The sequence below is a fragment of the Erpetoichthys calabaricus genome, chromosome 4 (assembly GCF_900747795.2).
Source record: "Erpetoichthys calabaricus chromosome 4, fErpCal1.3, whole genome shotgun sequence".
NCBI classification, from domain to species: Eukaryota; Metazoa; Chordata; class Cladistia; order Polypteriformes; family Polypteridae; genus Erpetoichthys; species Erpetoichthys calabaricus.
The window spans coordinates 133,318,100-133,341,503 of record NC_041397.2 but is presented as its reverse complement, the minus strand read 5'-3'; the positions used below and the strand labels follow the sequence as shown (position 1 = coordinate 133,341,503).

Here is a 23,404-nt window from a genome sequence, read left to right as displayed (position 1 = left end):
TTAAAATGTGTTGGTTTAAAAATGTATCTTGGGCTAAAGCTTGTCATTCAAATTAATGAAAGAATTCTAAACTAGCCAACCCGCAGCGTAGCATACGCCGCATAATTATGTATTGATGGGTGAACACTTCCTGAAAGACACAGTTGTCAAAATGGGGTGGGTTTGAGGATACGACTGTAATTGAATGAAAAGATGGAACTCTGGAGAGAGCAACATACAATTGTCCGTGACTGAAAACTGGGTTTGGCAGATACAGGCATATCGTTTTGAAAGTTTGTACCTGCGCCTTATTAATTGTCATTGCAAAGGCCAATCTAACAGGAAATTGTCTGCGTGTAAAAGTAAAAGGCAAATTTGAATCTGATGGGGTCAGGGATTCTCTCTCTCTCTCTCTCTCTCGCGCGCGCGCCTGTGTGTGTGTGTGTGTGTGTGTGTGTGTGTGTGTGTCTCTCTCTTGCACACGCGCCTGTGTGTGTGTGTGTGTCTCTCTGTCGCGCGCCTGTGTGTGTGTGTGTGTGTGTCTCTCGCGCGCCTGTGTGTGTGTGTGTCTCTCTCTCTGGCGCGCGCCTCTCTGTGTGTGTGTGTGTGTCTCTCACGTGCGCGCCTGTGTGCTGTAAGTGAATGAAAAGATGGAACTCTGGAGAGAGCAACATACAATTGTCCGTGACTGAAAACTGGTTTTGGCAGATACGGGCATATCTTTTTGAAAGTTTGTCCCTGCGCCTTATTAATTGCCATTGCAAAGGCCAATCTAACAGGAAATTGTCTGCGTGTAAAAGTAAAAGGCAAATTTGAATCTGATGGGGTCAGGGAAATCCGGGGAATATGGATAGTTTGTGAGGTAGGAGCTGCGATTGTTTTACACTCCAGTACATTGCGGTGAATGCTGAGAACAATCAGTCTAGTGCCTTTACAGTGACTTCTTGCTGGTATGAGGTTTCTGAGAAGCATGACGACTGAACCAATTTTAAGTTTAACTTTATGCAAAGTCATGCCAGTGGGAGTAATGGCTGCCCGGCGGGTCATGGGAATAATGCCGTCGGATCGCCAGTCGGCATCGTTTATGGTCGGAACTACGATGGTATGTGATCTTCTTTGAACCTCCGACTTTCATTCTTGATTAATGAAAACATTCTTGGCAAATGCTTTCGCTCTCGCATGAATTGTTGGCTCTGTAGTGCTTGTGCCATGGTCGGCTGCTTAGTGAATTGTTGGTGGGCGGGGCTCAGTCTTGCGTGCGTCTTGCTTGCCATGGACTTAGTGAATTATTTATATATATATATTGTGACAGACGACCGGCTATGGACTCCGGTCGTCACCCCCAGGCCGCTAGGAGGAGCCCTCCGGACAGCATATTTGCGCCCCGAGTTCCAGCAGGGCCTCATGGACTGTGTAGTGTTTTGACACAGCCCTGCTGGATACCTTGGGGGCCGCCAGGAGTCGCTGTAGGGGGGCTAGTGGGCTCTGGCATGCCCTATAACCCGGGAGTGCATCCCAGTCACGTGACTGGAAGAAGCGATGTGCTCCCGGGATGAAGAAAAGGACTTTGCCCTGACCCGGAAGGAAAACGGACTTGTGGGTTTGGCTTGGAGCCACTTCTGGGTCAGGGGCTATAAAAGGACTCTGGATAAGCCCAGACATTGAGCTGAGCTGGGAGGTAGGGTGGCGACGTGTCTGGGAGTGGAGGATTGTATTGTTTATAGTAGAGAGTTTATTGTTTAATGAGTGTGGAGTGGAGGGTGCTTTGTGCACATTATAATAACAAAATAAAAAGTTATTATTATTATACATTCACCTGGTCTGAAGAGTGGTACCTGAGGGTTCGAGAGGTGGAAGCGAGCGTCAACTGCTACAATATATATATATATATATATATATATATATATATATATATAAATATAGATAGATGTTTATCTTATTTTCAACTAGACAAAGAGCCCGTTTCGACAACGTAAGATGAAACGGGCACGAGTGGAATAGTAATAAGTATAAGCACCAGAAACCTGATATAGGTGTATTGAATGAATGCGTAATTGAATCAGAATGCGTAATTAGGCCTCATGCTGTAGTCGAAATCGCCTTTCAGGCCTCTAGAGCTTTAATCGAAGTCGCCTTTCTCTTTGAATTTTTGCGGCCGTAAATCCGCCGCCTGCTGCGATGTTGGGGTTGGATGTCGGTCGAAGTTGCCTTTCTCAGTCTCGTAAGGTTTTTTGGGCAGCTGCGCAGAAGGCGACTGCGCATTTGGCTTTGGACGTGCGCAGAAGGCGACTGCGCTTCAGCTTCGGACGGACATGAGTGAGTGAGTGAGTGAGTGAGTGAGTGAGTGAGTGAGTGAGTGAGTGAGTGAGTGAGTGAGTGAGTGAGTGAGTGAGTGAGGAGGCTAGCGAATTATGTATTAAGATGGTTTAATGGGTTTGAGCTGCAAACATTAGTCAGAACTTCTTGATACTTTATTGTAAAGATACTGATTTTCTAAATAAGTAGATTCAAAACTTAAATATTTTTCAGGGAATACTTTTTGTTGTACTGTGCATACATGGTAAGTTTTTTAATATCAAAAGTTAATTCAGCAAGACTGTTTTTCAGACTATTTTCAGATGACTGAAATTAAAATGTTTTATCAGACATCCATATTGAAACAAATCAAACATAGTTTTACTGAAGACTTGGTATCCCTTTATACATTCAAATAACAGTATATGAGGATATGGACCTGGCATGAGAAAATCAAACTATAAATATTTACAGGAATCATCACTATTCCATTGGATTATCTCTCTAGAAAGATAAATATATTTAATGCTCTTTTATGCTTCTGTACAGGGCTGTGGAGTCAGTACACAAAACCTTCTACTTCTACTCTGACTCCTCAATTTATGGTGGCATTGACTGCAGCTCCTTTATTTGTAATTTAAGCCAATATAAAGTTTGAGACTTCTCTGAAATGTTCATGTTTTTGAAATAAATTGCCACATTTTATTATCAAAATACAATTAACTTTATTTAAAAATTTAGCCAAAGCATTCTATTGTGTATAATTGCCATTACTGTTTGAAATGACTGATTTAATTTATTATCCACATAAGCCTCATTTTCAGCAGCAGTTCCTTGAGTGTCCTAATGGTGAACTCCTTTAGCTTATATTTAATTAGTCATGTGTTCATGATAATTGATGATATTAGAGAAAAAGTTCTAACAGCATTAGCACCTTTGAAAAAATGTTATCCAATTCACTTGTGTTACAAAGTACTGACATTTCTGAAGTTCAGTTCTGGGTTAGAAAATGCCTAAAATGAAACCGCTTTCTCAAGAAATGTGTCAGTCTAATAGTTTTTTTTTTTTTTTTTGAATCAAAGTTATTCCAAGTGACAGATGGCTAAGAAACTGGAGATTTCAAACAAAGGCATCTATTAAAGTCTTGAAGGACAAAGGCAAACTTGATATAACCAGGATTATGGCAAGCCAGATTAACATTTAGAGATATCTCAAAATGAATTTCGGATATCTTAAAATGTAATTTACTTTTTAAGATATCTGAAACTCGCTTTGAGATATCTTAAAATACTTTCCTTTACATTTTAAGATATCTGCAATACATTTCGGAATATCTCAAATGCATTTCAAGATATCTCAAATACAGTTTCAGATATCTCAAAATAATTGTGTCTGTATTTCAAGATATCTCAAATGAATTTTCAGATATCTTAAATTGACCTTTCATGCATTTTAAGATATCTGAAATGCATTTCAAGATATCTCAAAATCATTTCCTGTAAAACTGCCTATTATTTCAATGGGACTTCTTGTTTATTATAAGATATCTTAAAATGTATTTGAGATATCTTGAAATGAGCAGGAATTGATGTTGAGATATCTGAAAATGTATTTGAGATATCTGAAAATGGACAGGAAGCTGTTTTGAGATATCTGGAAATGTATTTGAGATATCTTAAATTGTATTGTAGATATCTGAAAGTGCTATTGAGATATCTTGAAATAATTGGGTGTCCTTTTAAAGATATCTTAAAATGCATTTTAGATATCTTGAAATACAATTTTAGATATCTTGAAATACATTGTTAGATATCTGAAATAGAGCAGAGACCCATTTTAAGATATCATGAAATTAATTTTAGATATCTAAAAATGTATTTCAGATATCTGAAACAACAATGAATTTCAAGATATCTTAAATGCTTTTTAAGATATCTAAATTATATTTCGAGATATCTTAAAATAACTTCCTTCTCATTTTAAGATATCCCAAATTCATTTTGAGATATCTGAAATGCATTTTCAGATATCTTAAAATGACTTCCTGCACATTTCAAGATATCTAAAATACATTTCAAGCTATCTTAAAATGACTTCCTGCACATTTCAAGATATCTCAAATACATTTCAAGATATCTTAAAATAACTTCCTGCACATTTCAAGATATCTCAAATACATTTCATGATATCTCAAAATCACTTCCTGTGCATTTCGAGATATCTTAAATGCATTTCAAGATATCTTAAAATAGGCAGGAAGTTCCATTGAAAGTATAAGAAATTTTACAGGAAGTGATTTTAAGATATCTTGAAATACGCAGGAAGTTATTTTAAGATATCTGAAAATGTAATTGAGATATCTTGAAATGCGCAGGAAGTTACTTTAAGATATCTGAAAATGTATTTGAGATGTCTTATAATGTGCAGAAAGCTATTTTAAGATATCTGAAAATGTATTTCAGATATCTCAAAATGCCTGCAGATGTATTTTAAGATATCTTGAAATGTATTTGAGATATCTCAAAATGCACATGAACATATTTCAAGATATCTCAAATTGCATTTAAGATATCTTGAAATGCATTTCAGATATCTGAAAATGTACAGCATATCACTTCAAGATATCTTGAAATCTGTTTGAGATATCATACAATTCTTTTTAGATATCTTGAAATAGATGTATTTTTAGATATCTATAATTCAATTTGAGATATCTAAAATGCATTTCCAGATATCATAAAATTCATTTTGAGATATCTCTAAATGTTAATTTGGCTTGCCATACAGGATAGAAAAAGAAGGGAAAGGTGAAGATTGTCAGCTGCATAAGAGGATAAGAATATCACAGTGTGTAGTTTGAGAAATTAATACCTTACAGGTCCTCAATTGTCTTCTTTACAAAGTATACACCAAATACCAGTATCATCTGCAGCAACGAAAAGATGACTCTTGGCTGCTGAGCGTAATACACTTTTCCTGTCATCTTCTGTCCAATCAATGTTTAACTTTTCCTTTTTATTTGCCAGTTTTTCATATGGCTTTTTCTTTAACCTTTGCCTGTAAGGCCATCATCCCAGAATGGTGACCCCAAACTTTTGAAATGCAGTATATTTATTATGTTGAATCAATGAAGCACACAACATACAAGGTACAAAGCATTTTATCACTGCCAATGGAAATCATCAGGCTACTTTTTAGCACCCTAACTTGTTAAAGCTTGGGTTTAAAGGCTGTAGCTTTTTACCATGATGGCTTTTTTATATTATTTATTAAAGAAGTTACAAATATTGAGTAACACTGAATAAAATATAAAACTTTCAAAATTAAGAAGAGGTTATACCTTTGTCAAAAGACTAGAAAAAATAGTTTATTTGAATTAGTATATGTGAAACTGGAAATTGTAACACATTATACAATATTACAATTCACATTTAATCGGAGTAGGTGCATTTTTACTAACTCCAGCTCTGACTCAAGTAACCCAATAATTGCTTCCGACTCAGAATATGACTCTATAGCCCTACTCTTGTAACTGACTGGTGTACTGTACTTTCTTTGGCTGTTTTCTGCCTTGCCCTAGTGCAGCTGGGGTATGCTCCAGACACCAATTACAATAAATTGTATTAAGTGGGTTTAAGAATGTTACGCAATGTTTTATCTTCTATAAATATTTCCTATCTCTTGCACACCCGTCATTAATTTGTCAAGGCACACATCTGTCTTGCTTAAGGTAATTTTAAGAAGGTTGGATTTAAAAGGCAGTTTTTTTATTCATTTCTTGCTACCAGAAAACACGGGTGGATTTTAAAAATTAGATAAAAAAGCTATTAACTTTATAATGATCTTTGTGCAGTGTCTGAGACATACTAATTTCAGGGTTATTTACAGTATGTTCATAATTAATTAATTATATGATTTATGTTCTATTTATTCTTTATTTCATTGTAGTGGATGACTGCTGGTCGGGGAGTGGTTCATGCTGAAATGCCTATTTCAGATGAACCAGTCTGTGGTCTTCAGCTCTGGGTAAACCTAAGAATGTCCGATAAAATGATAGAACCACAGTATCAAGAACTAAAGAGCAAAGAAATTCCAAAACCCAGCAAGAATGGGGTGACAATTACTGTGATTTCAGGAGAAGCTCTTGGAGAAAAGGTTAGTACAATTAATTAAAGCAAATGAAATTCCTTTAAGTAAGTGCTTAAAAGACTGTCTTATAGTACACAATCTTCTTTTAATACTTTATATGGTGTAGAAAATACACCACATATAAAAATATATTTAAATATATGTAACAATTTTTTTTTTTTTTTTTTTGGGGTATTGTGTGCATGTCAAGGAATGTATGTTAGTAAACTTCTGCTTCAATTGTACTGCTGCGTTTTATAAGGAAACAATTGATTATGGCAAATCTATATCAGTATACAGTGGTGTGAAAAACTATTTGCCCCCTTCCTGATTTCTTATTCTTTTGCATGTTTGTCACACAAAATGTTTCTGATCATCAAACACATTTAACCATTAGTCAAATATAACACAAGTAAACACAAAATGCAGTTTTTAAATGATGGTTTTTATTATTTAGGGAGAAAAAAAATCCAAACCTACATGGCCCTGTGTGAAAAAGTAATTGCCCCCTTGTTAAAAAATAACCTAACTGTGGTGTATCACACCTGAGTTCAATTTCCGTAGCCACCCCCAGGCCTGATTACTGCCACACCTGTTTCAATCAAGAAATCACTTAAATAGGAGCTGCCTGACACAGAGAAGTAGACCAAAAGCACCTCAAAAGCTAGACATCATGCCAAGATCCAAAGAAATTCAGGAACAAATGAGAACAGAAGTAATTGAGATCTATCAGTCTGGTAAAGGTTATAAAGTCATTTCTAAAGCTTTGGGACTCCAGCAAACCACAGTGAGAGCCATTATTCACAAATGGCAAAAACATGGAACAGTGGTGAACCTTCCCAGGAGTGGCCGGCCGACCAAAATTACCCCAAGAGCGCAGAGACGACTCATCTGAGAGGTCACAAAAGACCCCAGGACAACGTCTAAAGAACTGCAGGCCTCACTTGCCTCAATTAAGGTCAGTGTTCACGACTCCACCATAAGAAAGAGACTGGGCAAAAACGGCCTGCATGGCAGATTTCCAAGACGCAAACCACTGTTAAGCAAAAAGAACATTAGGGCTCGTCTCAATTTTGCTAAGAAACATCTCAATGATTGCCAAGACTTTTGGGAAAATACCTTGTGGACTGATGAGACAAAAGTTGAACTTTTTGGAAGGCAAATGTCCCGTTACATCTGGCGTAAAAGGAACACAGCATTTCAGAAAAAGAACATCATACCAACAGTAAAATATAGTGGTGGTAGTGTGATGGTCTGGGGTTGTTTTGCTGCTTCAGGACCTGGAAGGCTTGCTGTGATAGATGGAACCATGAATTCTACTGTCTACCAAAAAATCCTGAAGGAGAATGTCCGGCCATCTGTTCGTCAACTCAAGCTGAAGCGATCTTGGGTGCTGCAACAGGACAATGACCAAAAACACACTAGCAAATCCACCTCTGAATGGCTGAAGAAAAACAAAATGAAGACTTTGGAGTGGCCTAGTCAAAGTCCTGACCTCCAATTGAGATGCTATGGCATGACCTTAAAAAGGCTGTTCATGCTAGAAAACCCTCAAATAAAGCTGAATTACAACAATTTTGCAAAGATGAGTGGGCCAAAATTCCTCCAGAGCGCTGTAAAAGACTCTTTGCAAGTTATCGCAAACGCTTGATTGCAGTTATTGCTGCTAAGGGTGGCCCAACCAGTTATTAGGTTCAGGGGGCAATTACTTTTTCACACAGGGCCATGTAGGTTTGGATTTTTTTTTCTCCCTAAATAATAAAAACCACCATTTACAAACTGCATTTTGTGTTTACTTGTGTTATATTTGACTAATGGTTAAATGTGTTTGATGATCAGAAACATTTTGTGTGACAAACATGCAAAAGAATAAGAAATCAGGAAGGGGGCAAATAGTTTTTCACACCACTGTACCTGCAGTAGCAAGTATAAAGTAGTTAATTAGGAAGGTTTTTGAAAAGGTTTGTACAGTAATCTTAATTATGTGGCAAAGACAACATAAACTGGAATAATATAGTCTTTCATTTGGAATTTTAGTTTGTCAGATGGAGGATTAATTATTTGGACTGCCTAAAAATAATGCATTACAATAGTAAATCCTACTGAGTGCAGATACAATAATTAGTTTTGCTTGATCATGAATTATAACAAATTACATTTTTCATATTCTACAAAACATCCATCCATCCATCCATTTTCCAACCCGCTGAATCCGAACACAGGGTCACGGGGGTCTGCTGGAGCCAATCCCAGCCAACACAGGGCACAAGGCAGGAACCAATCCCGGGCAGGGTGCCAACCCACCGCAGGACACACACAAACACACCCACACACCAAGCACACACTAAGGCCAATTTAGAATCACCAATCCACCTAACCAGCATGTCTTTGGACTGTGGGAGGAAACCGGAGCGCCCGGAGGAAACCCACGCAGACACGGGGAGAACATGCAAACTCCACGCAGGGAGGACCCGGGAAGCGAACCCAGGTCCCCAGGTGTCCCAACTGCGAGGCAGCAGCGCTACCCACTGCGCCACCATGCCGCCCTCTACAAAACATTTTCAGTTCAATTTCATTTACTAGTATTGTGTCTTACAGACCTGTAATCATGAAGTGGATTAAGTAGGTATTATAATTTTATATTAAATCTTACAGTATGATGAAAAGTATTGAAAGCACACTTGTTATTATTTTGCCTGTTGCTACAGTATCAATGTAGCATGCTGTACAAAAACAAACTATAGGCACAGCTGTATGTCCAGCAAAGGTTTTCAAGTGTATGTGCTGTAATTTGTTCACAGTTATTTCATCTGCTAAAATGAAGTAAAAAATATATATAACACATCAGTTGCTGAAAGCAATGCACATCCACTTTTTGGATGTTTTTTGAGGCTCTGTTTTTTTAGCTCAATCAGATAATCTGATAACTGTACCCTTTAACTTCTGTAAAAAACAGGACTTTGTTTGAATCTCATCTCAAGGCTTACATACCCCATGTGAAAGAGGCATTTGTGTGTGTGTGTGTGTGTTTTCTTTTTAACTTTCATTCATAGAAAACACCAGTTTGAGAAAACATGCTACAGAATGCTCCTATTTTTCATGTCATGTTAATTTAAATGCTATTTACGTATGTATCCACTGATAAAGTATTATTCCAACCTAGTTAAAATTTTCTTTGATATAAAATGCCTCCAAGATCTCTAAAATAAATAAAGCTAGTTTAACTTGTTAAATCAGATACATATTGTAGTATCCCTTCCCAAGCCGGCAAATAAATCCCGCAAGAAAGTGGTGGTAATTGTCTAAAAAAACTAAACAATGGTTTTATTTATTTTCTTCTGACTTCACAAGCCGACAAACAAACAAGCACTGAACTCAAAACCATCCCACCCCACGAGTTAAACACACTCTTCTTTTACCTGAGCCTCCTTTTTAAAAGTCCCTCCTCCCCAGTACCCCAGAGGCTACTTATTAAGAGTGGCAGTTGTGTCTCTGCCCGCCCCTGTCCACAGCACTCAGTGCAGACCCCCTTTTTTTTTTTACTTTTTAGAACACACTGCCTCAGTGGCATTTTTTTTCCCAGATCGTTAACAATATTCAGCATTTTACAGAAAAGGCATTACTCATATCTGGGTCACTCACTACTCTCAAGATATATGTTAAAAGATTTACTTGTTTTGTTTGTTTTTTTTTTTTGCTTGCATTCTATTTAGAGTAATGCAGTGCACTTTCAAAAAGAATAAATTCATTTTTAATTGTTTTTTGTGCGGGTTAACCAAAAATCATCAACAAATTCTTCCATGTAGATTAAACAGATAAGCAATAACAAACTCGTCAAAAAATTCTCATAGCATATTCATGAAGCAAATAACCAGTATTTTCAAACAAAAAACATGAAAAAAGAAAGCAATTGAGTCAATTCTGGCTCACAGCCACCATCTGCAGGAAATTTGTTAGAAAACTTAGCGAACTGTTAGCTGTCAAAATGCTAGTAAAAAGGTAGGAAAAAGCCTAAAACTGTTAATGTAAAAACAAAACCAGGCAGACAGAAATCAAAGGGTTGAGCAAAATTTGTGACTCAGATATAAAGTCAAAGTTCAGTTCAGCTAACCACACTAAGAAAATTGAGAACACAGAATTCTCCACAGGACACCAAGATAGAATGAACTGCAGCTGTGCTTATATGTCACATTTAATGACAAAGCGATAACGGAAAACTACTTTTTCAATATGTATTGAACCCAAAAATGACAGTTGGAGGTGATTCCTTGTAATTCAAAACCAAAAGTTACAAAAAGGGGGGTCTGAAAGAATTTGCTACATCCCTATTTGTTTATTTTATTGCCCCCTATCTAACTGTCCTTAATACACTTTACCTACCCTTTAACTATCCATTACTCCTAAAACACTGAAAGGACCTGTGTTACAAAGGATTGGCATTTGCATTGTTAATAATTTTTGTTTGTTATCAAATATTGTCATTTCATATATTCAGTTTATAAAGAAGAGATTTGCCTTCCTACACAGTCATGTCAGTGCAACAATGACACTTTCTTCTCTCTCTCTCTCTCTCTCTCTCTCTCTCTCTCTCTCTCTCTCTCTCTCTCTCTCTCTCTCTCTCTCTTTCTGTCTCTCTCTCTCTCTCTCTCTCTCTCTGTCTGTGTCCGCAAAACCATGGAGCTTGTCACACTCCTCAAAAAGCTACAGGCAGACCACCCCCTTTGCATATGCATCCTTGCAAATGTTGTGTAGATGGACATCAGCTTTAAAATCCTTACAGTTAGCACCACTAATTATCTGAAGTGGTCACAAGACATCTCGTTCATTGTCATCAAGATTCACAAAAGCCTTTACTACCTTAGTCTTAAGGAAAGACCACATATCTGTATCTGTGCTTACTACATTTTATGGATGCACAAGGGAATCCATACTAACTGGCTGCATAGCATCCTGATTAGAGTTGAGATAATGGTATATGACATTGTCCATCATCGATTTGCAGGTTACATCGTTGATGTAAATAAAAATTATCCTTGCCCACCTCACAATAAAGCTGTCAAGCACTCATAATGCATTTTTGCACTCAGTCTTTCTGATCTGTTACTGTTTTTCAATTTCCAGTTAGCTTGGTTGCAGCCCACATAACTTATTTGCACAGCATAAGGCATATGTATTAAAAAGATGATGCGACCTTTTAAGCGTATCATAGGATGCCAGCTGACCTCTGAGCCTCTAAGCACTACAGAGAATGGTGAAGTTGGAAAAGCATATTTTTTCTTCTATACAGCATTTACAGTATATAACTTAAACACTGAAAACACTTAAATATGGAAAATACACTGCTCAAAAAATTAAGGGAACATTTAATCATCACAGTCTAACAGTCAATTAAGCTTCAAGGATATTAATCTTAATAACCACAGACAATTGCTCTCTCCATATTCTTTCTGACTGATTCTTCTCTAGTTTTGCATTTTGCTAGTGTCCTAGTCACTACTGGTAGCATGAGGTGGTACCTGTAGCCAATTCAGGTTGCACGTGTAGTCCTGCACCACCAGGATGATACATCCATTCGTTAATTCGCAAGAAGGTTTGCTGTGTCTTCTAGCACAGTTTCAAGAGCATGGAGGAGATACCAGGAGATGGCCCATTACATGAGTACAACTAGATAGAGCAGTAGGAGGGCATCAACCCAGCAGCAGGAGCGGTATCTGTTTTTGTGCAAGGAGGAATAGGAGGAGCACTGCCAGAGCTCTACAAAATGATCTCCAGCTGGCTCTGGTGGGCATGTTTCTGACCATACTGTCAGAAACAGGCTCCAAGAGGGTGACATGAGGGCCCAACATCCTCTAGTGGAACCTGTGCTCACAGCCCATCACTATGAAGCTTGATTGGCATTCACTAGAAAATACCACATTTGGCAGCTCTGCCATTGGTGCCCTGTTCTCTTCACAGAGCAAGTTTACACTGAGCACATGTGACAGATGTGAGAGTGTCTGGAGACGCCATAATGAACATTATGCAGCCTGAAACATTGTCTACCATGACCAGTTTGTCAGTAGGTCAGTGATGGTCTGGTGAGGCATATCCTTGGAGGGTTGCACAGACCTTCACATGCTAGGCAACAGTACCCTGACTGCTGTTAGGTACTGGGATGAAATCCTTAGAGCTATAGTCAGACCTTACATTGGTGCAGTGGGCCCCAAGTTCCTCCTGGTGCAGGACAATACCCGGCCTCATGTGGCCAGAGAGTATAGGCAGTTCATGGATGATGAAGGCATTGTTCCCCAGAACTGACTCTATTTGAAAACCTTTGGAACGTTATGTATCAGTGTATCACACCCCACCAAGTACTGCCACAGACTGTCCAGGAGCTCTGTGATGCCCTAATCCAGGTCTGGGAGGCGATCCTCCATGACACCATCAGCTGTCTCATCAGGAGCATGTCCAGACATTGTTGGGAGTGCATACAGGCATGTGGGGGTCATACTCACTACTGAGTCACATAATTGGCTGTGATAAAATTCTCACAAGTTGGATCAGCCTGTGATCTCAATTTTGACTTAGATTTTCGGTGTGATGTTGAATTCAGTCCTCAATGGGTTGGTGATTTTGGTTTCCATTGACTGTTGTTATATCATTCTGTTCTCAACGAATTATACAGTAATACTCAGTAAAGATTTTCCACTTGAATATTTCATGCATTGATGTCCAATGTGTGATTTAAGTGTTCCCTTAGTTTTTTTGAGCAGTGTAGTATTATTTAGAACATCATTCATACTGTACAATCACATTTCTCCTTCCTTCATTCTGGGAGGCAGCAGCAGCATTAGTACTCTAATTGCAGCATTAGTACTCTAATTGTTCGATTAAGAGGCATTGTCAATCTACTGTTCATAAGGTTACTCAGGAGTCACTCATTTTGACCCATGCATGTTATTTTCTTGTTTATATACTGTATGTACAGTGTATAATGTTTGTTACATTTAAAGTATAAAGTTGTTTTTATAGTCTTTTTTGTCAGCTATTAGTCTATGAAAAATATGAAGATAAATATTTTATTGTACTGTATAAACATAGTAAACCAATGAAACATTTTTTCTTTTGAATTTTCTTTCATTTACACATACAGACTTTTTCAGAGCTTTGTCATGAAACATTCATACAAAATCAAGTGATTTTTATCTCTTTAACAATTTTTTGAAAGGCATGCAATGTGACTGGAATGTATATTATACATAATATTAAGTCATATTTGGTACAAACATTGCTATATGAAATAATATTTATTAATCTGTGATGCACTTCTACTCCATGTTCTGTGTAGTAACCATTCTGCTCCAATGATGACACAAAAATGTTTTTTCTGTTTTTGAAGTCTGATCAGGAAATTTTTCCAACACCATCCTTCAGTAACTAGCGTTAATCGGTGTGAAGTGTTTTTTGAAGTGTAAAGTGTTTAAAAGGAAGAACGTTACAACCAAATAGTTATTGGGTTCCCGGTGGAGAACCTCATATATTTGGTGTAAAAAAAGAGCAAAAATAAATAGGCACATGAAGGTGCAAAACAATGATATTTTGTGTCCAGTTGTCAAGGGTGCTCTGACTTCCTTCAGGGCTGGTTCCAAAATGAACAAAGGCTTCTGGCTTCATGGTGTGTTATATTGTGTCAGGCCGGAAGGGGTAGAGCTTCTGGGATGAAAAGGAACTGGGTCACTGGTTCTCTGTGGAATAAGACACAAACTGTGGGTAAAAAGAAACATTAAGTCAGGAACAGCACCCTTTCTCAGTCTGGGGTGGAAGTGTTACAGTCATCTGAACCTTTAAGATGTGCATTATCCATGCATGTGTGACAACAATATATATGCTGATATTGCCAGTGACCTTGTTTCTTGAAAATTTTCCTGAGAATTCACTCTGCTGCTGGCTTGGACAAACATTTTTTTTTCCAGCAACCCATGATGATGGTTTGTGAGGCCAGCATTACATTACAGCGCTGTAACAGCCACATTAAATGGGGATGTCACTACCTGATTGCACATGTGCAGAACTTTCATGCATGCATAATGTAAGCGTGTTCCATCTCACACTTTTTAGGCCACTGCCTGATGTGCTTAATAATCCTGACAGATTTTCACACTGAATGTTGTTAAAGAAAAAACTCATATAACCTTTTCTTTTCAGGAGTGCATTAACTGACCATAATGGGAATATTATGAAAAGACTTTATTTTTCAGCGTAAGTTCATTGTATATTGTGTCTCTACTGCTGGATTAAGCATGTTATGCTCCTTGCCATGTACCTTAGATTGGGTAGTGTTCAGCTACTGCATAGCACAGCAATTCAGTGCCCCAGAGATTGGAACTCTGTGAGCACAAAGAGATTAGTGTTATATACTCCACAACAGTGCTTGATTTGCACACATACATTAACTGCTGGTACACTGAAGCTCAAACAGAGAAATACAACCTATATAGTACAATTGTTCTATTGAGTTTTTCTACTAGGGTACCACAGCAACTATAGATTTGTACTATATCGAAAAATACCTTTGTGTGCAATTTCAGGCAATTTAACAGCTAAAATAAATGGAGGGTCATTTATACAATGCAGGAAAAATGTTGAACACCCCATTATAAACTCAAACAGTACGATTTTATGGGCATGTTGCTAAAAGTGATAAAACATAATGTAATTGCATTGTGAACATGCACAACAATCCTGAACACCATTGCTTGACAGATAGCATGTTTTGTTAAAACACCATCGCAAATCAAGCACTGCCACTGAATATGTAATGTTCATCCCTAAACCTCAAATTTCAGCATGTGTGATATTCACTCAGAGTTCCACTCTTCAGGAGTCTGGTTTGTCATGCCACTTACTAAGTCCATTTTTTGAAGTCACACTACACAAGAAACATTAAAAGAGTCCTCTCCTCAGCCTTCTAGAGTCAGAAAGCTCATGAGACACTGAAATAATCATAATAATAATAACAAAAGATTTTTTGCTATTTATAAGACGCCTCTTTATGGAAGAAAAAAGTGGAAGCATCTGTACAGATTGATCAGAGACCAAAAAGAAGTGCCATCTACATGGAGTTGGGAGTTCAAAAAATAAAATGAGTTAATCTCAGACGCCTCTTTATGGCAGAAAAAAGTGGAAGCATCTGTACAGATTGATCAGAGACCAAAAAGAAGTGCCATCTACATGGAGTTGGGAGTTCAAAAAATAAAATGAGTTAATCTCACACCGTCACACTGTGATTTGGCCAATCAGTGCCCCGAAAATTAGAACTTAGTGAGCTTATTTTATTTATTCATTTTTTTTTTAACTTTGTAACGGTTGTCAGGTGTGTTTACTGTCAGTGTATGTTTGTACATTTCACTGTTTTTTTTTTTTTTTTAATAATAGTATATACATAATTCAGTCTTAAGGGGTAGTCAGACCCATGGACTGCTTTGGAAGGTGCACCTGACTTGGAGGCCCAATGACAGCCATAAATAAGAGAGGGCAGCCCCAGAAGGTGAGGGGAGAATGTGCTGGCATTCGAGGAAATGCAGTGCCTGCGGGAAGCCATTAGATGCGCCCAGGTTTGCTGATACAGAAGGGAAAAGGTTTCTGAATGGTGGAGGATCAATGGTGAACTCTGAAGAAGGCCTGGTGGACCTTTGAAAAGAGAGTTTGGGTGTTATTTTGGCTGGTTTTATGGTATGGCTCAGCAAAGCTCTCGCAAGCACGAATTTTAAGACAATAGCAATCAAACTTATGGACATTTCAAGGACTTTTTGTACACTGTGAGTTAACACTTTTTATATAATCTTTATTTGTGAATTATTGGTTTATTTATTGAGAGTTTTTTGTAAACAGTGAAGGGGTGTGTGCTGCAATGTGGAGTTGAATAAATATCAGATTGTTTTTTGTGTGTGTAAAATTAATTTTTTTCAGTAACATTTACTTTCTTGGTTACATTTATCTTTGCTGGTTTGTTCTGTACTTGCGATGTGTAGCTAATAGAAAAGTAGTGTAGGTCACTCATATTCTGGTTCATTTATTATTTTCCTTTTTGGCCGCAGCTCTAGGGATCGGCAGTGCATAGTATAATCATGCCATCTCGGGTTGTAAATGTGTCTCAAGGAGCTGTGCAACTTATTTCTAATTTGTGGCAATTTGTTGCATTTTGTTTGTGGTTATCGTTCTGTGTTATTTGTTGTTTGAGGCACAGTGGAGCAATGGCCAGCACTGCTGACTCACATCTCACATTACTGCCACAGTTTTGGCCATAATAATCAATCCAACATATTTGGGAGAATCTTCCACACTTAAGACTATTGCACCATTATAATCTACTCAAAACTAGTTCACTTCCTCCTTCCCCATTGACATCAATGCATATTGCCAAGTTCTGCAAAGTTTCCAAACATTTCAACGATTTTGCCAAACTCATGATGAAGTGAACTTCGTGGGGCTCACTCATCACTGTTAGTAACCAATACAGCAAGTATTAGGTATATAATTCTTTTATTATTACTTTTGAAAAAAAGAAGAGACCAAGAGATTATGATTAATGTAAAACTGTAAATACCTGGCAAAAACATCTATATATATATAATTCACTAAGCTGCCGACAAGTAAGACACCCATGGCGCACGCAGGATGGAGCCACGCCCACCAACTCTAAGACCATTGGATACGACGACAACTCGCAGAGCCACGGCCACCAACTCGGACGCGATGCCTCGGAAAACACGCTGTCATTAATGTTCGTCTGTGCTACAGTCCACATGCACCTCTGAGCCACGTTGACTTTTCGGTTACGACACACGACCGCGTGCACCATCGCAAACTGTTTTACACGCTACATACAGCAATTTGCATCCACGACAAATATGCGTCTTCTTAGATGGTCCTGCAGGAACACAGAGAACGTTTCCCCGCCCACCAACACTCCTTATTCCCCGGCCCGCGTCCACCCTCACTCTCCAGGCATTCACACTGCCTGCTCATGTGCCCGAACGCAACAACTCGCCGACCACCCCGTAAGTCGCTTTCGTCTGTGCTACAGTCCACATGCACTTCTGAGCCACGTTGACTTTTCATTATTTTTTTCGGTTACGACACCCGACCGTGTCCACCATCGAAAACCATTGGAAAGGAACAACGAAGCCCCGCCCACAAACTCTAACCCTCCTCCCACGTGATAGGGAACGCACCTCAGAGCACTGCCCGCCAACTCGAAACGTCCTCCCATGTCCACCCTCGCTCTCGAGGCACGGCTTAGTCATGTGCCCGCCCCCAATAGCTCACCAAACACATACTCACTCGCTTTGGTCTGTGCTGCAATCCAAATACAGCTGTGAGCCACGTTGACTGTTCATTTGCCCTCCATGGCTACCGCTTCAAATGTATTTCATGGAAACAACACCTCTTTCAATGTTATACAAATTCCTGCATCAGGTAACTGTTTGTTTCTATCAGTCGGGTTTTTCTGGAAAAATGTCATTGACGAAACTGTTGCTCTCAAGCTTCGCAACATGGCTGTTGGCTTTGTTTGCCAACATTGGGATAACTTTGGCGACGTGGTGTCCATTGTTGTTAGTCACAGAGGCATTGTTATACAGTCTGCTCAACAATACGCTGACTACATGAATATGTCCGGAGCCTATGGTGGCGAGGCAGAAATTGCGGCAATGTCCCAAATCCTTCCAGCTACTATCACCATTTACTTCCAAGAACGTCCTCATGCCTCTCCTTGAGTTTACAATCCGGCCCAACGTCAGGGTCTCCATATCCCTGCTCTTTAGCGGTCCTTTGGATCATGGGCATTACGAGGTTCTCATGCCTCTCAAATACACACGTGATAACCTTCTAGTGACATCTTTTGACGCTGTCGGTATGTGCACACAGGGTGCACACCCACTTGCTCGCCACACTAATGTGATGTCATCTGCCCACTCTCCTCCTCCTGAAAAACATTTAAAGACACACTCCCCTGAACACACGCATTCCACACAGGACTTTCAATGCACCTTTTGTTCCAAAAGCTTCCAAGTGCAGAGATCTCTGAACACACATTTAAAAAAACACAACACTAACCGAATGATGCAATGTGAATATGTGTTTCCCAAACTCAGTCCTGGTGAACCCCTGTGACTGCAGGGTTTTGTTCCAACCAGATTCCTAATCATTAATGCCGGTGAAACTCATCCGGGATAAGTCGGTTTTTCAAACGCAGCCGTGTAGCACATTAGTCTAGCAGACTAGCTGGATGTAATAATCCGAGATGAATGTGCGCCCCCACGCTGAGTGAAAAGCCAATGTATATTGAGTCTAGAAAACATGATCAGCAAGTCTTTGATAGGCTGCAACAAAATTATGAAAGTATGGGTGCATTTTTTTCACATAAGCTGTGTGTGTGTGTGTGTGTGTGTGGGTGTTAGTTAATTAGTTACTCAAAGGATTACAAGATTTAATATGCACAAGCGGTAACACTGCAAAAGCAGCCCAAACCAGAAAAGACTGCTGGCAAAAAGTGGCCGACAAATTAAACGCGTGTGCATTGTACTTACTGAAAGCAGCATTACGGATTTTGCAAATGTTCATTTTTTTCCCTCTGCTTAAAAAACATTAAAAAAGCGGCATGATTATGCGCCATATACTACGCCGCGGGTTGGTATGCAGCGTGTAAAACAGTTTGTTTGTTGTGGATAATTTGCCTTTTATTTTTACACGAAGACAACTTCCTGTTAGATTGGCCTTTGCGATGACAATTAATATGGCACAGGGCCAAACTTTCAAAAAGATATGCATGTATCTGCCAAAACCAGTTTTCAGTCACAGACAGTTGTATGTTGCTGTCTCCAGAGTTCCATCTTTTCATTCACTTACTGTTGTATCCTCAAAACCACCCCTTTTAGACAACTGTGTCTATACGGAACTGTTCAGCCATCAATAAATGATTATGCGGCGTATGCCTGCAGGAACACGTGCGTGTGAGCAAGCGACACACACACACACAGGCGCGAGAGAGAGAGAGAGAGAGAGAGAGAGCGCTGGACGCATAAGAATAATAATACTTCATTACATTGATATACCGGTGTTTTCAGTATTCAAAGCGTTATCCACACAGGGAGGAACCGGGAAGCGAACCCAAAATCTTCCACAGTCTCCTTACTGCAAAGCAGCAACACTACCGCTGCGCTACAAGGCAGTTAAAGAATGCACCGGGCTCGATTTTGTTTTCACTTCTGTTTACAGCGATCGGGTCGTAGCGTGCATTATTGCAATGTTACTTTTCTTGGTGCCTTATTACATTACGGATGTTTCACATGTTCATTTTTTTCCCTGTGCTTAAATGACATTAAAAAAGTGTTTCTCAACTGTGACTCCGGAACAACTTGGTACGCAAGCTATATTAAGCGTCAACAACGAAGACTCGCTACACCTTAATGAACAAGTGCTGAAACTTATCCCTACCGACGAAGTAACTTTCACCAGCGTGGCCTCTATCGTCACAGACGATCTCGCTTTCAGTCACGAACAATATTGTATGTTGCTCTCTCCAGAGGTTCACCTTTTCATTCACTGACAGTGGTATCCACAAACCCACCCCACTTGGACAACTTTGTCGTTCAGGAAGTGTTCACCCATCAATACATAATTATGCGGCGCTAGTCCAGAATAATAATGCAATGCACATTTATTTAACAGTTAACAGTTGTACTGTCAGAACAGTCTACGTTATGGCCACAGTGAATGCCTCATAAAGTAACAGTTACTGAAACTAGCTACAACTATTCTGGCACTGTTTCTGAAGTTGTGTTCACTCTTTCAGTGTTCCCGATCATCTTCTAGAATCACATGATTTGCTTTTCCCTGTGATCCCCATTTATTTTGTGCAAGATTCTATTTACCCGTTGCCCCAGGAGTCTCCGACTGCCTTTGTGAACCTTCCCAGGCTTGTAAAGTGTAATGCGATTGATTTGTGGAGAAGAATGTCTAGAAGGAGAAGAGGTATGATGTTCATTGGGTAAATGTATTCTTATTAAGCATGTACACATTGTGGGCATATTAACATGCTATAAATTTATTTTAAAACTGTCCAGATCTTCATTACTCCAGCACAAAAGGCGGGAGGGACAGCTGACCCAGAAGCCTGTCAGAAGTAGCACAAAGCATCAAATGAGAGGAGGTGGAGCTTTAAGAGCAAAAAGTGCAAAAACCAAACCAAAAAGGAAGAATTATAAGGAGATTAAAGATAGTGTAGGGCATGTAGTAGAACGGGGCAAGATAGAGCATGAAGCTTTGGGCATTGTTTGTTTTATTTTATTGTGTCTGGAACCTTGAAAAATGGGCTTGACAGTATGGATGCTGAAATATGAAAGGAGAAAATTTGAAACATTAAAGAAAATTGTTTGGAATCTGTCAAAGACAAACCCTTGTGACTTGTGTAGTTCTTACGTGGGTTTCTGCAACTTTATATCCTAAGCATTTTTATACCAGAATACAACAGATTCTTTTATTGATATTTATTTTTTTACATCTATTAAAAGCCAAATGTGTATTCCTGAAGATGTCAACTATATTCTGTCACTGGTATTTAGTATGATATGTGTGAAATTGTCAATTGTTAATTTCCCCTTGGGATTAATAAATCTATCTATCTATCTATCTATCTATCTATCTATCTATCTATCTATCTATCTATCTATCTATCTATCTATCTATCTATCTATCTATCTATCTATCTATCTATCTATCTATCTAAATTACACACCGGAATTGTTAACATTTTGCCCAGCTTTATTTACATTAGCCATACTATTAAAGTAACATTCTCAGAATAAAATCTGATTTTAACCTCATTTCAGTCTCTTTTATCACCTATTTGGGTGGGATGTACTGGGACCTGTTTAGGTGATCTTCAAAACAAAGCATTTTAGTTAACAGCTTACTTACTTGATAACTTATTTTGTAGTCTGTACTTAATGATGCTTGGTATCTCCTTAAAACAAGGACTCATAGTTGTTTCTGTTTACGTATCATTTATAATAGTAACTAGGGGGCTCCGCCCCCTGCTCGCTTTGCTCGCCAACCCCTGGTGTTGTGAAATGACAAAGAGCGTGATGTATGAATGAGATATAGAATAGTGTGACGGTGTAGATGATGCAAATAGAAAGCAAACAATAAAGTGTGTGGCACAGTGTAAAGGTTTATTTGAAAATTTCTTTGTACACGCCGTTTAAGTGTAAAAGGTAATTCCAGCTCAGAACTTGTAAGGTCATTTAAGATGGTTATTGTTGTGATCAGAGTCAAGTTTGTCAGAGCTTAGAAAGAGTTGTGTGTCTCCAGGAAGTAATGCAATGACTTCGGTATTTATGTTTTCCACATTAATATTTTTTGGACATAATATAGTGCGTTGTGTTAAAAGGGGCATTTGGTCTAATGAGATTGCTGTTCCAAATCTCTCTGTAACTAAGTTGTCGCAGATAAAGGCTTGAGGAATTGTAATAATATGTGGCTGAAGTCCATCTGTATTGGTGAGTGTACTATCTCTCAGTTGTAATAAGCAATTGTTATGATCTGGTTCTTGACATCGTATCTTTTTTACTAACTGTATATTTTGAAAGCAATGCCAATTGTCTGCGTATTTTAAGGTGCACTGAACAATAGCTGAGTGCATGGCATCTGGAAGAATAGCTAATCACTGTCTAAAATCTCCTCCTCATAAAAGTACCTTTCCTCCAAATCGAATATTATTATTCATAAACGTTTGTTCATGCCATTGAACATTCATCAATAAACAACATTTTTTCAAGACGGATGTCACGTGCAGTGCCACCGTTAATGTTCATAGTGGATTCCGATTTGTAGGATCTAATGTAGTTGATAAAGATTTCACTTTCAGGTACATCGTCAGTTATAAGCTTCTGTAGATATTCAGTATATGAATGTAAAGAAGGCAGTCTAATTTGACCCTTTTGACAACAACGTGTAAATGTATAACTTGTATTGCCAGTTGTTTCTTCAGGGAAGTGAACTGAATGAGAATGATTGCAAATGACATTCATTAATCCGAATGAATTTTCCTGGTGTATGTTTTGCTTGTGCCGTTTGAGAGGCGCGTTGTTGCATGTGTAGTATTTGGGACGTGTTGTTTTGGAGCTGTAATCGATTTGCCTGTGCTGTGTGAGAAGCCCGTTGTAGCCTTCGCTGCCATTAACGTATGTCTGAGACGGGAGGTGTTTCGTTTTGAATCCGTGCCTGTTGCGATGCAGCACTTTGATTGATAGTTTGCGTCATGTGGATCTAGGATGTAGATTTGTGCATATTAAATGAAGTATTGTAGGATCTAATGCAGTTCATAAAGTTTTTACTTTTAGGTACATCGTTAGTTAGAAGCTTTAGTTGAGCTTTGCGTTTTTGGAGTCGAGTCATTTTTTCTTTTAGAAATATGGATAAGTAATAAGGAGTATTGCACTCACTGTTAATATGGAGCCTTTTCTGCGGTTGAACGGTTAATAGTGCCTTATTGTAATGAGATCCACCTATGCTGCATAGCCGTCTATTTTGTTGTTTCTTTCGTGTTAGTGTGTTTGTTCGTGTTATCCTTTCCTTTTCGTTTTGTACCCGTGACCGTGTATTCATGACTTGTTTCTTTCTCAGCATGCGAAATATGGATAAGTAATAAGGAGGATTACAGTCACTGTTAATATGTTTCCTTTTCTGCAGTTGAACGGTTAATAGTGCTTTATTGAAAGAAGATCCACCAATGCTGACACCTATGCTGTCTAGTGTGAAGGTGTTGATGTTCACTTTAGAATATGTGGCTTTGGGTGTCACTTCTTATGGATGTGTGTGTGTGTGTGGGGGGGGGGGGTTGAGGATTGTTGTCGCGCGAGCGTCTTCTTTCTTTTTGTGTTCCTCTGTCTTGTTGAATCCCCCTGTTTGTGTGTGTCCCGTCCCTTGCTTGTAGGGTCTGTGGGGTGGTTTTGTGTTCTTT

At 38.7% G+C, this 23,404-nt stretch overlaps 1 protein-coding gene across 2 annotated transcripts in view; it reads left to right on the top strand.

The window, feature by feature from the left end:
- Nucleotides 1–23,404, top strand: part of pir (pirin) — a 120,035-nt gene that overhangs the window by 31,263 nt on the left and 65,368 nt on the right. For both annotated transcript variants that reach the window (XM_028799802.2, XM_028799803.2), the window contains exon 5: nucleotides 6,223–6,429. In XM_028799802.2, coding sequence (XP_028655635.1) covers nucleotides 6,223–6,429 — 207 coding nt within the window. The remainder of the gene's footprint in view (nucleotides 1–6,222; nucleotides 6,430–23,404) is intronic.